The sequence below is a fragment of the Chelon labrosus genome, assembly GCF_963514085.1.
Source record: "Chelon labrosus genome assembly, chromosome: 9".
In the NCBI taxonomy this organism is placed as follows: domain Eukaryota; kingdom Metazoa; phylum Chordata; class Actinopteri; order Mugiliformes; family Mugilidae; genus Chelon; species Chelon labrosus.
Genome location: NC_140359.1, coordinates 3215505 through 3232495, shown reverse-complemented (window position 1 = coordinate 3232495; position 16991 = coordinate 3215505). Strand labels below are relative to the sequence as shown.

Sequence of the window (16991 nt, the reverse complement as noted above, 5' to 3'; positions counted from 1 at the left end):
ATATACTCACATTTGGTGATGAAGAACATTTTCCATATTCCATGTGTGTCACAGAGCAGTCTCAGGTTTGTGTGTCAATTTTTGCAGGCATGGAGTTATGTACAGCACAGACCAGGGATGGAAGAATTCTGTTAGCTTTCACATGTATGGTGACCTTGATGCCTTTCAGGATTCCCGACTCGTTTTTGATCATATACTTCATGTCATACATGATTCATTGTCCTCTCTCTGTATGTGTTGGACCTGTTTTCCTTCTCTCTTTATGTTGTGATGGGGAAATAGGATCAGGATGGGATTTGTCAGTGCCAAAAAAACTGGGTAAGCTGGTAACGAAGGTGAGATCTGTTGTGGAGATTGAACTGAGCAGGTATAGAGAAGAGGATGAGAGGCAAGCTGAAAGTCTTCATAGTCAACCTGTCTCCTCCCCTATGCTTGGCTAAAGCGAGTCACTGTGATGCATGCCAAATTTCAGGGTCCAAGAGTGGCTTGTAGCCCAGGTGGTATGGTGAATAATGTGAACCTGCTGTCAGACCTCTAAACACCCAAAGGGCCAGTGAAGTAGAGTAAAGAAGAAGTGTTAAACAAGCTTATAGAGGAGTGTGTGTGTGTGTGACGATGGTAAGAAAACACTGTCCATAGTCCATAGACTCCAGAAGAAACACTGGCTCATTGTCTTGAACACTGATTAAATTAGGTAAGAGAGACACCCGCAGTCTCTGAAATGTTTTCCTTGTTCCTTTTGTTACTTCCTGAAAGAGTGCTACTTTTTGCCACTTCCGGGAAGGTTCACTTACCTGCAGTGGACCTGTGGAGCCTCCAGAGTTTCAGAAATAGTTTTGTAACTCTTCTCAGACTGATGTATTTCAGTCACCTTCATCCTCATCTCTTCTGGAATTTCTTTTGATTTCAGCATAGAATTTATTTTGTTGAGCTGCCCTTTTCATTGGTGGGCAGGGCCACGCTGAGGCCACGATACCTCACTACCACACATCAACAACAAAACACAACCTGGACAGCAGGTTGGCCCAGTAGGGTGAGCTTTGGATATGCCAGTTTTTTTTCCTTCTTTCTGAAAGTCTGGAAAGCAGAGGCATTTTTCTCCTGAATCATACCCTACACCCACTGACAGCTGGGATATGCTCCATCCTCACTATGATAGATAACGGATGGATGGATGTTCAGGGGTCACTCGGAAGTGTTAGCATTACAAGTTGATGCAAAAATCTTAACCTTTGTTGTTTAAACAGTAACAAAAAAAAAAAAAAGATAAGAGAGGGGAAATCATTCCCATAAGAAGTCAAGTGGTCAAACAGGTGTACTGACATAACTCTGGGTGGCTCATGAATAGTGTGTTGTATTTGTCATGCGTATGTGTCACACTAACAGGTGAATTACAGAGCCGGTGTGGCGCTCCACGTCCCATCTGGGGAATGTGGATGGAGGACTTCCTTGTAACAGTGGGGTGGAGTCTCCTGAGCGGGCCGGTTTCTTACACTGACACTTCCCTGTTGGCTCAGTGTGAAGCACGGCCGTCACAGAGGCAGACACGACACTGACTGAACTCTCACCAGCCTCTCATTTAGGATCCACAGGTAAGCAGTCAGAGTGTGGGAGTTTATGACATTTTACTGAAGAACTATTCAGGAACTGTAAGCTGAGTTGTGCTGAGCAGCACGCACTGAAAAGGAGTGGATAAGGTACAAGGAAGTATTCCAGGAAATCTGTTCAGAATGTTAAAGATTAACATCATGTTTCCCTGTAGCATTTTCTTTTCTGTTTTCTGTTTTTGCATTCATATGTTTTAAACTTTATTCTAGATTGTTTTCCACCTTCTCCTCCACGCTCTAATTTGTATGAGCATATTCATACACGTGTCCCCTAATGTATATTTCAAGTTTAAATCCATATGGATACCGAGGTGCAAAAGAGCAGCTCGGCAGCATGCAAGGCAGGCAATTGCTTGTGGCCCCAAGTTGGTAGGGGGACCCCGAGGTCTGATCAACTTTAAACTACAGCAGTGGCAATGTGCTAAGTTTAGAGAGTGTGGCAAAGTGGGTGAGAGCATGGGACTTGTCCACATTTCAACACTGCCATATTACAAACTAGTATGACTTTACAGATGCCTACTGTCAAAGGACTGTTGTCGGTGTTTTGCATTATATCCGGTTACTTTTCTTTTAGATTGTTATTTTAAGTCAAACATTTGAAAGAATTGTTGTGTATAGGTTTTGTGCAGCGCCTCTTAAAATGTCATCATTTGCTTTGTTTTAGTTTAGTTCTTTTCAGTTAAATCAAGTTAACTGTTTGTACATATCTTAAGGTACTCATGTGGCATGGTGGCACTGTTTTTCTAAATAAATCATCTTGTACCAACTGAACAAAGTTTCAAGTGTCAGAATTCTGCACAATTCCTGACATCTGTTTAAATCTGTGCTACAGTTGAGTATCTATGATCTCTGTTCCAATATCAAGGACCTTTGGCACCCTCTTCAGTTTAGGGAGCAGTTTTAGTTACAGGAGTAAAAGTGGAGGAACATATAATCTAATCTCATCTCATCTTTCTGTTCATTTAAATATTCTTAACTCTGATGTAAAAATAATTTGTTCTTCCAATTTTACAAAAATTCTAAAATTTAATCAAAAGCATAAAACAGACAGTTTATACATGTATGTCTGTGTGTCTTTATGTGGCTGTGCTCCAGCCTCTCCTCTTCAGAATGCTTTACACCGAGCTGCTGCGCTTGTGGCACGAGTCGGTTCAGGCCATGGATGCCAGGGACTGGCAAGGAGCTCTGGCCAAACTTGAGGAGATCACCGAGCCCACTTCTCACACGCTGTTCAACGCTGCCTCGGCTCACCTGGCCCTGGGGCAGCTGGACCTGGCCCTGAGGGTACGTGATGTGGAGTGAACTAGAATGGTTGTTAGTTATAATGAAGAGCTATTTTTATTATGGTTTATAAAATTAAGTCAGTGAAATCCATCATGACTCTGAGTTGACACTAGCAGAGTGGGATCGCCAGAGAGGTTCAGATTTTCAGGATGGACAACAAACATAAAAAAGTAATTTGTACGTGTTTTATCCAAAGGCATCACTGCCACAGAATACATACAACAACTCTGCTGCACACTGCCTTTGGATCCTCTTATATAATAGTAGTAGTATATAATTGTCTTTTCAGATCTGGGATACATTTGACGTAATAGTACATGGGAATCAAGAATAAAGAGCTGTGTGTTCAGCTAAGCTAATCTGTTCCATGTCTGTGAAGGTTCTCTGCCATCCAGGTCATGGTATATCCAAAACGTGTTTAAAAAAGGCAACTGGACTTGTAGAGGTTTTTTTTTTTTTTTTTTTTTTTTTTGGAGAAGACTTTCACCACTCATCTGAGTAGCTTCTTCAGTTCTAGGGGGCTTGACTTGTTTCTGTTAACAACCAGAAACTGGTGCGGCTAATTTCCTTTGACGGCTAGATACTCACCTGTCGTTGAGGAGGGACTGTTTGTCCCTGTCCTCTTGCCCTATGAATGGTACTCTAACAACCCATTATGAGTCAGAGGCTCCCGTGTCAAGGTGTGAACGGGTTTGAAACTTCTTGGGGACAGAGGTTAAAACTGTATTGTAAATAGATGGCAGATTAAATCTCAGTCCACCTCCTCTGTTCAGAGAAGGTTTTTCCAGTCTGACATAGATGGCTTCCTTTACCCCTCTTTCAAATCATTTCTCTTCTCTGGCTAAGATTTGGACGTTGTTATCTTCAGGTATAGGTGGACCGCTGAATCATTTCCTGATGAGCTGGCTCTCCTGTGTTGGTACATGCGTTTGTGGATGGGTTGTTTGGTTTCCCCATTGTACGAGTCTGTAAATCCTCACTGCACTGAACAGCGTACACCACATTACTCTGTTTCTGCCTGGGTGTTTTGTCTTTAGGGTGGATCAGTCTTTGTCTAAGTGTATTGCCTGTTTTGAAATAAACTGGAATGCAGTGTTTACTGAAAATTCTCCTGAGTTTCTCCGATACCCCAGCCACTTAGGGGATGACGATGTTCTTCCTCTTGTTGTTCTCCTCCTCCCTGTCCTTTCTGGGATATCTTGCTCCCTCTCCTTACCATCCAATCTTGTGGGTACAGGCTGTGCTCAGCGCTGATGAGTTGTGATGACCCCTAGTTTGTGTTCCAGGGGGTGGTGGGAATCAAATAATAAATGCTGATCAGTGTGAGTGGGTTTCCTATATACTCCAGTGTTGAGGCTTCGGTCTTCATCCATGTGCCTATTCCACTATGAATAGTCAATCTGATTGATTTCTTTAGACCCCGGCTGTCTTAAGTCAGTTTACAGACAGGACATGTTTATCCATGGCTAAGCTTTCTCATTTTGCTCATGACATGTCTTGTAGCTTGAAACGACATTTACATGTTAACAAGGTTCTTAGTTGACTTTCTTTGTAGGGTGTCTGTATTCGCTAACTGTACATCAGCATGTATATCACCACTGTTCAATGTCTACACTGAAGCAAGTAGTAAAATAGCAAGTAGGTGTTAAAGTATATAGCTTTTAATCAGTGTCATCAGTTTACCACCAGAACTTATCTTGTCTCCTCTGTTATGTCCAGGCTCTAGACTTCACCATCGCCAAGGATGAACGTCTTGCTGTGGGCTTCTTCCAGAGAGCAGCAGTGATGATGCAGGTTGACAGGTAGGAGGCAGCAAACGCTCCAAATACTGTGTATTAGTGTGTAACTAGTCAGGCTGATGTCACACAAATATCGCAGGCACAGAAAATGTCTTTAGTCCAAATGGTTCAAGAAGATCACAACAAATAAAGAGATACCCACATTTATCCATCTGATTTAAATCAATTCATTTAACTGTGTTGGTAAAAACTGAGGATAACAAAAGACAATAATTGCCAAAATCACACATAAATATTTTACAATTCAACAAATATGGAATGAATAAATGCATGCTTAAAGATGACATTTTAGTCTTTTAAATTACCAGTTTTTGGAAATTAGAAAAATTGTCAAAAACAGACAGACTCATTACTCAAACTCATTACAGCTACAACTGAAGTAAATGACCACATATAACTGCTCTATTATATTTGATACATTTCAACACAATGTATATGTATATCCTATAACATACTGTAAAAAGTATGAAGTAGTTATAGGCTGCTTTAATAAAGTAAATATCCATTTTGGAAAAGGCTGCCAAAAGCCTGCTATTGATAGATACCAGGGGACAGATGATTAATTATATACAACAGGTTTTCTACAAATAAACCCTGCTTCTGAGGATTGCATGCCCACTATCCACCCCAGCAGCCTCCACTGGAACTGGTGTACTTTGTGAATTTAGTGCTACCTTCATTCAACAACTGCAATTTTAGAATTTAATTGCAAAAACTATTTAGTAATAAACGAATGTAAAGTTCCAGGATCAGGAACCAGTTAATATGTGAAGACGCATTGTGTATAAATGACTTGATCCCTTCCTGTGGTTGTCTCTGTCCAGGCTAGAGGAGGCTCTATCAGACTGTATCTGGGCTCAGAAGCACATGAGAGGGAACATGGTCATTGACTACAGACAGCTGGGTCTAAGATTCAAGCTCTACAGCTGGCAGGTGAGACATTCAGCCCCTCACACACTAACACACTGCACCACATTCACACACAGGGACACCTGAGCTTCCAACATCTAACGTCCAATCCCCAGAGGACTGTCAACACTGAGAGAAATGTGGCGTGTCATCGCCTCCTCCGGGTGTTTCAGATGTCTCATGCACCTGGGAGCAAACAAGGCCTTATTTGATGAAGAAGACGCTACACAACCTCACATATTTCTTACAGTACGGAGAACACATGGCTTCTTACGGGAAATTCATTCAGTGTGTATCAGTCAGTAACATGATAAAGAGGTGCAGAGATGAAGCAATGGTTTGTACCATTGTTGTTCACTTGTGGTAAAATGGGTAATTCCTTTTTAGGATTGCTCGTTTTCTGCTCCACCATCTGTAACGCCATGATGCATAATGGAATATTAATGCTGCTTTTAAGTCTTTGCAGCAGAGAAGTGTTCCTCCAGCCTCCTAAAACTCCAGAGCGTGGGGAGTTGTTTTTCCAAGAGCACATTTAGAAAAAAACAAGTTTTAGTGAAGTAATCACCAAATCCCTGTTTACTAACGATGCTATTAAATCCCCATAAGGAGTTTTTCACAACTCCAAAGATAACATGAATATATTAATGGGATGGGGATGAAATGTGAATTTTGTTGTGTCCCTTAGGTGTTATACAATGCAGCAGCTGCCTACACTCGGATGGGCCAGTGGGAGCAGGCCAGGGAGGTGCTATTGTCGGCCTCCCAGGAGAAAGGAGGAGGACGAGGGGGGAGCATCGAGGTGGCTTTCGACAGCGTTACGGTGAGTGCATCACAACTTTCAGGCTTAAAAAAAAAAAAAAAAGAAGACAGACTTTGGTGACAAATTTCTGAGCATGGTTTCTCTTGGACTGTGTTTGTTGTTTATTTCTGCAGTTGCCATACTTGGCAACTTAGGATAAACAAGGATAAAAACATCAGCAAAGCTTTCCATAGTGAGAAAGGTCCTTAGTTAAAGACGCGATGCAAGGGACAATTTAACTTCCTGAAAAACAGTGAATCACTAACTGTGTTCCATTTGGCTAGGCTGACGTGCTGTTCATCACGTAAGCAGCAAAGGCAGGGAAATCCAGTTAGAACGAATGCACTATGCCAAATCCCTGCCAGCTGATAAAAAGCTCATTGTTGAGGATGAATTATGTACAGAGGTTAAATATGAGGAAAACTGAGAGGAAATTTCAACGTCTGTTTGTTGTTCAGCCTGTATTTCTGAGATTCCTCATGTCCACATGTCAAACTACATCCGCGAGACAGACACTGCTCCCAAAGCTGAAGTTGCTCTCTATTTAATGTTTCAACACGGGGGGCAAATATATGTGTAGAAATCAAAACACACCCATCAGCCACAACATTATGACCATTGATGGGTGAAGTGAAAAGAAGGACATGCTGTGCAACATGTTATTCAGGGCTAAACTGAGACTCTGTGATGAATAAGAAATCCATATTCTTGAAATATAAGATCAGATCAACCAACTAGATAGAGGTGGATAAAATCTGCAATAAAATTAGACATGGAGGGGCCAACAAACATGAGTATTAAAATCACCAGGTCTATGCAATATGTTATTCAGGGCTTAACCGGGTCTGGGCTATGAATAAGAAATCTCTGCATGCATGCACGGATCAGCAATAGGTGCTGATGAGGGATGTGGTATACATACCATTAGGTGAACACACTGCTTATCTGGTTATCAAGGCTTCTATCAGAGGGTGGATATATCAGGCAGCACAGGAATATTTTGTTGATGTCAGAAGCAGGAAAAATGTTCAAGTGGAAGGATCTGAGCAACTTTGACAAGGACCACATTTGAATGGCTTGAAGACTGAGTCAGAGAATCTCCAAAACTGCAGCTCTTGTTGGGTGTTCCTGGTCTGCAGTGCTCAGTATCCATCAAATAGTGGTCTGAGGAAGGAAAAAAACACATGCAAAGACATGTGGTACTTTTAGCTGTAAAATAGCACAAAAACAACATATTCATCATATTAAATACAATCGAATATACAATCGTTTTTTATTCAACACCAGCAATAGATGTGATGTACCACTGTGCTGCATCAGTTATTCTTTTAACAGCACTCTGTGACCAAGAGTGACAAAGAGACAGATTTCTGCAGTTCTGAAAATGACATGTTTTCCATCCTTGCTTGATACTGGAGCGTCATTTGTCGTGTTTTTCATTTCATAATGTTCCAAATGTTCTCAATGCGTGGCATATCTGGACTGCTTATTAGAAAGTCTGGCACCAGGACTCCTTTACTACAGACCCACATTGCTGTCACACGAGCAGAATGTGGTTTGGCTAGTTTGAGGTGAGCTGCACCTTTCCTGGAAAGAAAACAAGAGCGGGCAGCTGGTGTCGAGGGCATAGACCAATCTGCAGCACAGTTTCTGGCTGCGTTGTCGAATTAAAACGCCACGTGTTTGATCTGAGATCTCTGTTCATCCTCAATTTAACATGACTAGACGTGTCCCCCTTAAACCGCAAGGATAAATGGAAAGCAAGAATAAATGATCAAATAAAGAGGAGAAGATTACAAGAGTTTACCTTTCAGATACAGGTCAAGGTAAACTGTGGAGTTTGCATGTTCTCCCTGTGTCTGCGTGGGTTCTCTCCAGGTACTCCAGCTTCCTCCCACCGTCCAAAGACATGCTGGTTAGGTTCACTGGTCATTTTAAATTGGCCGTAGTTGTGCATGTGAGTGTGAATGGTTGACTGTCTCCAAATGTATTGTTTTTTAGGTGTAAAAGTTAATTTTATAAAAAAAAAAAACAATAATCCAAATATTAGTATTTAAATTAACTTTGTACTGTAATGTTGATAACAGAGTAAGGAGGTCCTGACTCCTCTCACAGTACCTGAGGGTTTCGTGTTTCGTCCCAGGAAACAGGACGTGGACCAGCTGCAGCAAAGGGACTTCTTGGGGAAGGCAAAGGTAAAGTCTCTTACTGGAGTTACATATCAACAATTATTTGTCTCATTACTATATATCATGTGTAGAAGTCAGCATGTAGATTTCCTGTCAATCAGATTATATATGTCACGTAAGGCATGCTTCCTGCTGCCAGCAGATGGTGCTATGACTATGATACATGCACATATACTGTACATATACCTCTTTAAAACAAGACTCCTGTACCTGTTTTTTTATTTTGTGGTGAAAACTGAAAGGTTAAGCATTGCTCATCTCAGCTCCACCAAATTAGAGATGAATCCAGTTCACCTGTCCACAGAAGTTGTGATCAAGTATTTTGGGAATTTTAAGGAGAAACTGGATGGCGTACGTCATCCAGCATCCTCTTTTACAATGAAACATTCACATTTTGTGGTGTTGCTGCAGCTACAGCTGCTTTTTCCTCAACAGAAATCACAACTTTGACATCAAACAAACAAGAAGACTTTGATTTGACTTTGAAGAATTTGGTTAATACCCATGGAAATGGTAAATTCAAAATAGCTGAGTTGCTTGGGGTTTAGTGTATGGACTATAAGAGACTTTCCTGATGAAACCTTAACTGCATCTGACAGTCACTGCCTTCAAACTATTGAAAATGGACATTTTATTAATAGTTATCTTCATCTGTGTGATTACATTTGAGCCTCTGAAAATCTGGGACTGTGGATAGAAATGGTTGCAATTCCGAAACATGTCATATGGCATTTTTTGTTGATGAAGAAAAGTTGGAAGTCTCAAATTTAGTTTCATTTCTATTGTGTCTCACATTTGGTGTTGTGAAATATTATGTGTCTCCAACATTATATGAAACCTCATTGGAACATTTGAAATGTAACACTAACAAATATTTTCCCTGGAAGTTAAAGTACACGTGTAGTACTCATTAATGTACGTTGATGTTCTACTGCAGGTGATTTCCTCCATGATTCCCAACGATGACTTTGGAGGCTTTGAACCTCTGAGGCTGCAGGTAAGTCTGACCTCATTGTCAGTCGGTAAGAGTGAAGACACTTTCTGTCAGTCTCTACAACTGCTGACTGTCATTCTGTCTTCTGCACAGAAACCTGGTTTCTATGAGCCCAAGGGGGACGGAGCTCAGTAAGTTTCATGTATAATCACATCTAACACATGAGAGGCAGAATTATTATGCGAGCGTATTACTAATATTGATCTTGTCTTTTTAATATCCGATAGGGACTCTAGATACATGCGCATGCGGGTTCCTTACATGGCCCGGGGCCCGGGACAGCTGACTGTGCCGGGAGGGGCCATGGTGTTTTTATTTGGAGAGGAGGACAGAGATGGGATGACAAGCGTCATATATGACGGACAGGTGAGGAGAGATCTTTAATGAGGAGAAAATATTACATACTGACATACTGACATTCACACTGTTGTAAGCCCTGACCAAAGTCCTTGATTCCGTGCTGCAGCTTTAAAACCTATTAGCTGCAATCAGGATTACAAGTTTGAAAAAAATGTTTTTATTCATTTATTGATGGCCAGTTAGAGGATGCAGAAGAAGCTAAAACCTCCAATTTCTGATATTATAGACACTATGTAACTAATACAAAATATTTATTGTAATTATTTGAACTTCTTTATCATACATTGTATTTAATTTTATTCTTTTTTTCCAGAGAGGACTCCTGCCAGTGTCCCTGCTTGAACCTGTAGATGTCAAGACGTCCAAAGGCGGCAAGCAGAATGTAATGTATTTGTTCATGCACAGGCGATTACAAAGTCTATGCGAGGCCCAGGGCAAAAATGTCACAGTAGAGCTGGACATACTGCTCTGCTAGCTGAGTTAATGTTAACCATCAAAGAAAGAACATAGAAATAATGTGATACTAGTGGAAGTTACTCAAATGTTTCTCTTCCAGTGTTCAGTGTCAATAACTTCTTTCCATTTTGGATTTAAAGAGTCATGCACATGACATGTAACGGGATTGGGTGTACACAGTTATGTCAGGTGGTGACCCCTTTAGGAAGGTCTCTTGCTGTCATTTAAAACTTAGCACGTCGCCACTGCTGTAGTTTAAAGTCTATCAGGCCTTAGGCGCCCCCTACTGGCCTGGTACCTCGCTGTAGCAACACTGGCAATTTAAGTTGCGTCAGCCTTTCTTCTCTTGATGTTTCTGAACAAACCGTTTTGCAACCAGCCTCCACCCCAAGTCTTTCCTCCTTCCCCAGGCAGGTGAACCTTAAGCTTTCCATGTACGTCAACATATTTCAGGCTCACCTAGAGAGGAAGCTCAGCCTGGGCCTCAGTCTAGAATAGTGGTACTTGGCAGATTGTCCAAATGTATATTTATCTATACTTCACACCCGAGACCCTTTAAAGCCCTTTTTGCCAGAGAACAGTTACACTGCACTGCTGACCTCCCGCTGGAAGCACAGATCGTGTTTTTTTTTTCCCTGTGAAAGGAAAACTCTGTTTCACTTATGCCTTTGTCTTGCTTTCTTCAACAGAGACTTCCCAGTGGGATCCCACTCCCGCCGGGACTCAAGCCACCCACTCGACCAGAGTCCCAAAACAGTCACACAGCTCCTCCACGGGGTAAAAATCTATCACACTCCTCCTACTCTACTTTAAATCCTATTTCTTCCAATCACCTCCAGCAAAGCGCCTTCTCTTTTCACACAGACCAGTCCAGAGTCGCAGTAATGTTTATAGTGTGGTCTATTTGGCGCTGTGGCTTCACCAAATGGTTACCAGAAATTTTTGTAATATATTTTATCTCGCTTGTAGCAGAACTACACAGCACAGAAGGCGTATATTGGGCATCACAGGTCTTTAAGAGCATACATCCATAATTTTAGTTTGTACCAAGAAACAGGTGGTGTGTTAAAGTCCATATTTTCACCAAAGTCCTAAAGCTTGTAATTCGGTGATACCAAGAGTAAAACTAACAAAGGTTTGAGACAGCTTTAGAGATCAGTTTGTCTTTATGAATGGCAAGTCCTTTCCACCAGCCTGGGCTTATTTCCCCTATAACCTAACAGCTTTGGATATCTGACCACGCCAAGACCATAGTCTAGTCTCTTCCTCTAGGCATGTTTTTTTTTTTTTTTTTTTTTTTTGCAGCTAAATTCATATGCTTGGAAAGGAGCTATGTATTAAAAAGTTGAAGCATTGCTGCTGGGATGAGATGTAATGGGAACTGTAGTTTCACGTCGGCTTTGGCTGTGTTCTGTGATTATCACTGAATTAAACCACAGAAGTCACACTGTAGAAAAGACTCATCATCAAGCTGTCTAACCTGCCATTAGGCTGGTATTTTTGTGTGCTCAGGCTGTACCTTTACTGAGTTTTCCCTGCATTACAGATACTCTACCGCCGTCCTACACTACTGCCACCCACACACCACCGCCAGCCTCTGAGCCTCCCAAGTATACAGCCAACGCAGCCAGCAACCAGGTACATCCTCTCCTGAAAGACCAGATTCATCTGCCGAAGGAAGCTTATTTCCTCACATCTAAGACTCCCACAGTCTCCTTCTCTTTCTCTCTCTCTCTACTACTCCATTTTCAGACTGATCTATATATAGAATGACTGTGCAAAAGAAACTGCTTTGTAAGGCTGGACTTAACAGGAGAATGCCGATGTGTCCCGATTAAGTCACTGTGACGCTCAAGGGAGGCAAAGGTACTCAACTGTAGGATATAAATATTCTTTTGTGTCTCTGCGTGCCACAGTGACCTGAAAACAAAGCAACTAATGGACTTCCTGCTCCACATTGCCAAGAAATGGTGCTTTCTCCCTGTCAGGAATACTCAGGAAGGTTTTTGTTTCAGAATGCAAAGGACGTACTTTGTCACGTCATGTCTCTTCTTAACAAATCTACAAGAAACTGTATAATTAATAATTATGATTAATGAATTTAACTGTCATGTACAGCATACTGTATGTTAACAGAATTAGACGTTTTGGATAAGAAAAAACAAAAAACAATTGTTATCGTTTAAAATATTTTTGAATCTACAGCTTTCACTATATCTGGTTGTAGGTTTATATTTTGAGAAAGAACAACCCATCTTTAGCAATGACAGAGACCAGAGCATTAATGGAAAAAAAAAAAATCAACATACTATATCTCTTGAAGAAAGTGAGCCCTCGTTTTCAGTATCTGCTGTGACCTCCTTGTGCAAACACAACAATTAAAGGTTTACGGTAACTGCTGATCAGTCGTCAGCAGTGACTTGGAAAAATTGTAGCCCATTCCCCAGTCTAGAACCACTTCAGTTCTGAGATGGTGGGTTTCTTCACATGAACTGCATGGTCCCTCCACAACATTTCTGTCCCATTTGCCATTCTTTTTGTTCTTCTTTAACCACTCTTTTGGAGAACAACTTGCTGCATGACACAGTTTCTCTTGAGATTCAGCTCACAGACAGATATCCTCACATTTTCTTTTCGAATTCTCTGGTATAATTCAGAATTCATTGGTCCATCAGTGATGGCAAACTGTCCTGGCCCAGACGCAGCAAAACAGGTCCAGACAAGGACATAACCACCCCAATATTTCCTGGACAGGATGAGGCTCTGATGCTGGAATTACAGAGTTGTTTCATCTCTCCTCATTTAAACCAAACAATTTTACGCTGATCTCGTCTGTCTACAAAACATTTTCCCAGTAGTCTTCTTGGTTGTCCGCATGATGTTGATCAGACTGCAGATGGGCAGAAATGTTCTTTTTGGAGAGCAGTGTCTTTGTCCTTGCTACTCTACCATGTACATCATGGTTGTTCAGTGTTACTGATGGTGGATTCATGAACATTAACATTAGTCAATGTGAGAGGGGCCTTTAGTTGCTTAAAAGTTGGATTATTTAGTGACCTCTAAGACTATTTGCTTTTGTGGTGATCTTTGTCTACCACTTCTGTTGAGGGTACCAGTCGTCTTAAATCTCCTCCACTTGTTCACAATCAGTCTGACTGTAGTTTTGTGGATTCCAAACTCTTTAGAGATGGCTTAGTCGCCTTTTCCAGCGTTTGACTATTTTTTGTCAAAAGCAGTCTGAAATGAAGCATGGACAGACTGATAAACTGAAAGTAGTTTGGCAAGTAGTCTGCAGAAATGATTGAACTGTATAATAAAAATGTTTGGAAGTGCACAGAATGCTGATTAAAATGTATTTATAATACAAATACTAGATGAAGCCAGTCAGAATTATAGGATCAGTAGTATCTGTTATTATTAAATGTATTTCTGCTCTTTGCTCCCAGAATGCCAGCTCACCTCAGGGAGCCGAGGCGAGCTCTGTGGTGGTGAAGGTCCACTACATGTACACTGTGGCTCTGTCTGTCCCTCTGGACACACCATACCATGAACTAAAGCAAGAAATCGCACAGAAATTGGGCCAGCCGGCGTCGCAGCTGCGCCTCAGGTAATTGCAAGTCTGCCAACCCACTTCTGTCTCCTTGAATTTCAACAAGTGGTGGGCTCTTTTCTAAATACATGTTTTTTCTTTGTCCAATCTACCCTCTGGCTCCAATATATCTTGTAAGAAACTAAGAGACACAACACTGAGGCTGCAGCTCCACAGACACATGGCATAACTGTGGGCTGAAAACACGTTACAGAAGCATAATGTGACATCTGAGGATTTATAACGAAAAAACCATTTCATTTATCAATCGACTTTAGAGCAAGACAGCTTCAAAGCCTCTAAGAATCGTGTCACATTTATATTCCATTCCATCCTCTCCCCATGTTTGCCTCCATGATGCCCTCAGTTTCCCAGCTATTTTCCCCACCAACACTTTTCATTGACTACTCTCCCTCTCTCTCCTCAGACACAGGCAGCATGGATCCCGTGTGCTGACACCATTGGGCTTGGAGGAGCAGCCCAGCCGCACCATCCAAGAGATAGCCGAAGCCGGCAGAACCACTCTGTGGTGCCAGGTAAGGATTTAAACTCAACAACGCTTCAGGAGCACATCAGGGCTTGAACGTGCCATCAGTTGCTGGATACAAGATGGCCCTATGATTCCCACTATTGTTATTAAAACTGCACTAACCTCATTTTTATAGGAGCAGAAAAGTTGATTTGGTGGATTTAGATTTAGAGGAGCAGCCCTGTTTAAAGTTAAAAGCTCTGAGAAAGCTGCCGTATATGTATAAACTGTGTTAACGTAGAGAACTGTGCTAATTTCTTTTAGGCCGAAGACCCGTTGGCCAATCGTACCATTCTCTACCAGATGGTGGCGCTGTACGACTATGCTGCTCAGGGCCCAGAGGACCTGGAGTTCAGTGAAGGAGACACCATTGACATCTTGGGTGAAGGTGAGACCTTCAGGTCTTGGTCAATAGTGAACTACTCATCAGTCTCCCATTTGAAATGTTTTTACGCTGCTCCATCCTCTGTTCACATGCCAGAGACGTTCACTGCCTCTTTGTGTGTCTCTCTCTCACTCTCTAGTTAACGACGAGTGGCTGGAGGGACACTGCGCCGGAAACATTGGCATCTTCCCCAGCTGCTTCGCCTACAGAGAGAACGACGTCAACGAGAACCCAGACCATTGAATGCAGACGTGTTTCTGTGCTGGCGTCTCTTATAAACTCACTGACCTGTAACTCCAGGTCCCAGAGGAACCTGAACCTTCCAAGCCCTTGAGCAGATTGGTTGAAAAGGAGAATAAAACAAACATAGTACCTACAAGTTCAAGAGAGACAAGCGAGGCCCTTGCACACTACCATGTGTGAGCCCTAAAGGAAAATAATGCAGTTTTTGTGTATGACACAAAGAGTACTTTTATGTTCCTTGTTAATTACGTAATTACGAGGTAAGCTAATGTTATTTAGAGTAAAGAGATTTAAATACACAAAGAATGGAAAGAAAAGAGTTGAATTTGGTTTTAAAGAATTCAAGATGAATTTTTAGAGATTATTTTGCCATTGTTTTTAGTAAGGAAACTTGAACCCCCTGCGATTGGATTCACATAATTAATTCTATACTCCTAACTAGTATAGATTCAGATCAGTGTATTATTCTATCTCTCAGTTATTCAGTTAACTCAATGTTTCTGTGCTTTTTCATATCTTTAACAAAGCTCTAAATGTTGTTATAAATAAATGAATATATCAACAATGAAGGACAATGTAAGTTGTAGTTTTTACATTGTGACTGCATGGAAGATAAAGAATGATAGTTATAATGTTGTACATATTAAAATGGGGATCTTTGTGCAAACATCAGATGAATACTAAACAGATTCAAGGTAATCACTGTCAGAAGCACTAGAGAATTAAGGATCATTTAAAGAGTAAAGACTTGTATGAAGAGCTGCAGAGGTTACTGAACTACTGCTAATCCTTTCAGGACGTGCTGTACTCAAAACCAGAGCATCTTAAGGCAGCAGCGAGGGAGGTCACAGAGAAAAGCACAGCAGCTTTGAAGTTGAGTAGTGTTACCTTGCTAAGAGAGAAAGCATTCTCTCACAGCCTCCTAACTGTGCGTCTATGAGCTGGACTAAATATAGCAGTCCAGGTATATTTTCACAGGCCTGGAGACCTTGACTCCCTCAGAGCCGTGGGATGTTTACCGGTTTAAGCATTAACTGTCAGCGAGGGAAATGTCAGGCGCTTTTAGCTGTCGTCACATACAGTAGATTCTGAGAGCCGTATTCAAACGGCTTATGAAACAGAGGCCTCTAATTGCACCATTACTCTCCCAGCGCGCAGCAAAGACGCCCACATTCCCCAGCAACCGGCAGCCGGGACAAATACAGTTATATTAGTTATATCAGCTTTATGTAAAGAATGAAAGCAGACAGTCATCAAATGTTCAGCATGCAGAGAAGGAACACCTCGTCTTATTGGTTTTCTAGGAACATACAGTGATGTGAGGATGTAACACCATTATATGCTGCATCCATATTCAAATTATCAGCTGAAAAGCCAATCTTTCATTAAAAAAAAAAAAAAAAACGCAAAGCGTCTGCCCCAGTTATCCATTCAGAGGAACACACTAATCAAACCACAGTTAATTGCACTAGGTAAAAAATTACCCAAGCTGCAGTTCACTGTAAATCTTCAACACTCTCATCTGCCAGGAAACATTTCATGCCCATGACTTGAAGCAAGACCACTCCCCCTAACATCCCAAATGGAACACAAAAAAAACACACACACACTGACCAAACAAGAGTAATCTATGTTTTCAGTAGTTTTGAGTGCCAGGGGGGTTGTCCTAACTGGAAATTACTAATCTACTAACCTAATCTACTAACCTCTAGAACAACTATCAGATATTAATTTCATTAATTTTCATTTTTCGTAACCGCTTGTCCTCTCTAGAGGGTTGCATTGGGTCAGAAGCAAATCCCATGTGTCATTAAGGGAGAGGCGTTGTACATCATGAACAGGTATCAA

General features: G+C 41.4%; 1 protein-coding gene across 3 annotated transcripts; it reads left to right on the top strand.

Moving 5' to 3' along the window:
* Positions 1–1335: 1335 nt before the first annotated feature.
* On the top strand, positions 1336–15699 carry noxa1 (NADPH oxidase activator 1). Of its 3 annotated transcripts, none has more exons than XM_084552008.1 (15): positions 1336–1592; positions 2703–2891; positions 4611–4693; positions 5515–5623; positions 6285–6419; positions 8486–8593; positions 9525–9712; positions 9809–9947; positions 10255–10323; positions 11087–11174; positions 11944–12035; positions 13844–14004; positions 14414–14522; positions 14780–14903; positions 15040–15699. In XM_084552008.1, exons 2-15 carry the CDS (start codon positions 2718–2720, stop codon positions 15141–15143), a joined length of 1683 nt encoding a protein of 560 aa, XP_084408134.1. In that variant the 5' UTR covers positions 1336–1592; positions 2703–2717; the 3' UTR covers positions 15144–15699. The 3 variants fall into 3 exon arrangements, with proteins under 3 accessions (XP_084408134.1, XP_084408135.1, XP_084408133.1); XM_084552009.1 differs by lacking the exon at positions 1336–1592 and having other exon boundaries at positions 1621–2891; positions 9525–9584; positions 9675–9712; XM_084552007.1 differs by lacking the exon at positions 1336–1592 and having other exon boundaries at positions 1621–2891.
* The last annotated feature ends 1292 nt before the right edge of the window (positions 15700–16991 follow it).

What these genes read in the sequence shown, in the direction of transcription:
- noxa1 (XM_084552007.1), top strand. Translation starts at nt 2,670, where the DNA reads ATGTCTGTGTGTCTTTATGTGGCTGTGCTCCAGCCTCTCCTCTTCAGA. An exon ending in TGGCTTTCGACAGCGTTACG is followed by an intron (nt 6,420 to 8,485) that starts GTGAGTGCATCA and finishes TGTTGATAACAG; the next exon opens with AGTAAGGAGGTCCTGACTCC. An exon ending in CCAAAGGCGGCAAGCAGAAT is followed by an intron (nt 10,324 to 11,086) that starts GTAATGTATTTG and finishes TTTCTTCAACAG; the next exon opens with AGACTTCCCAGTGGGATCCC.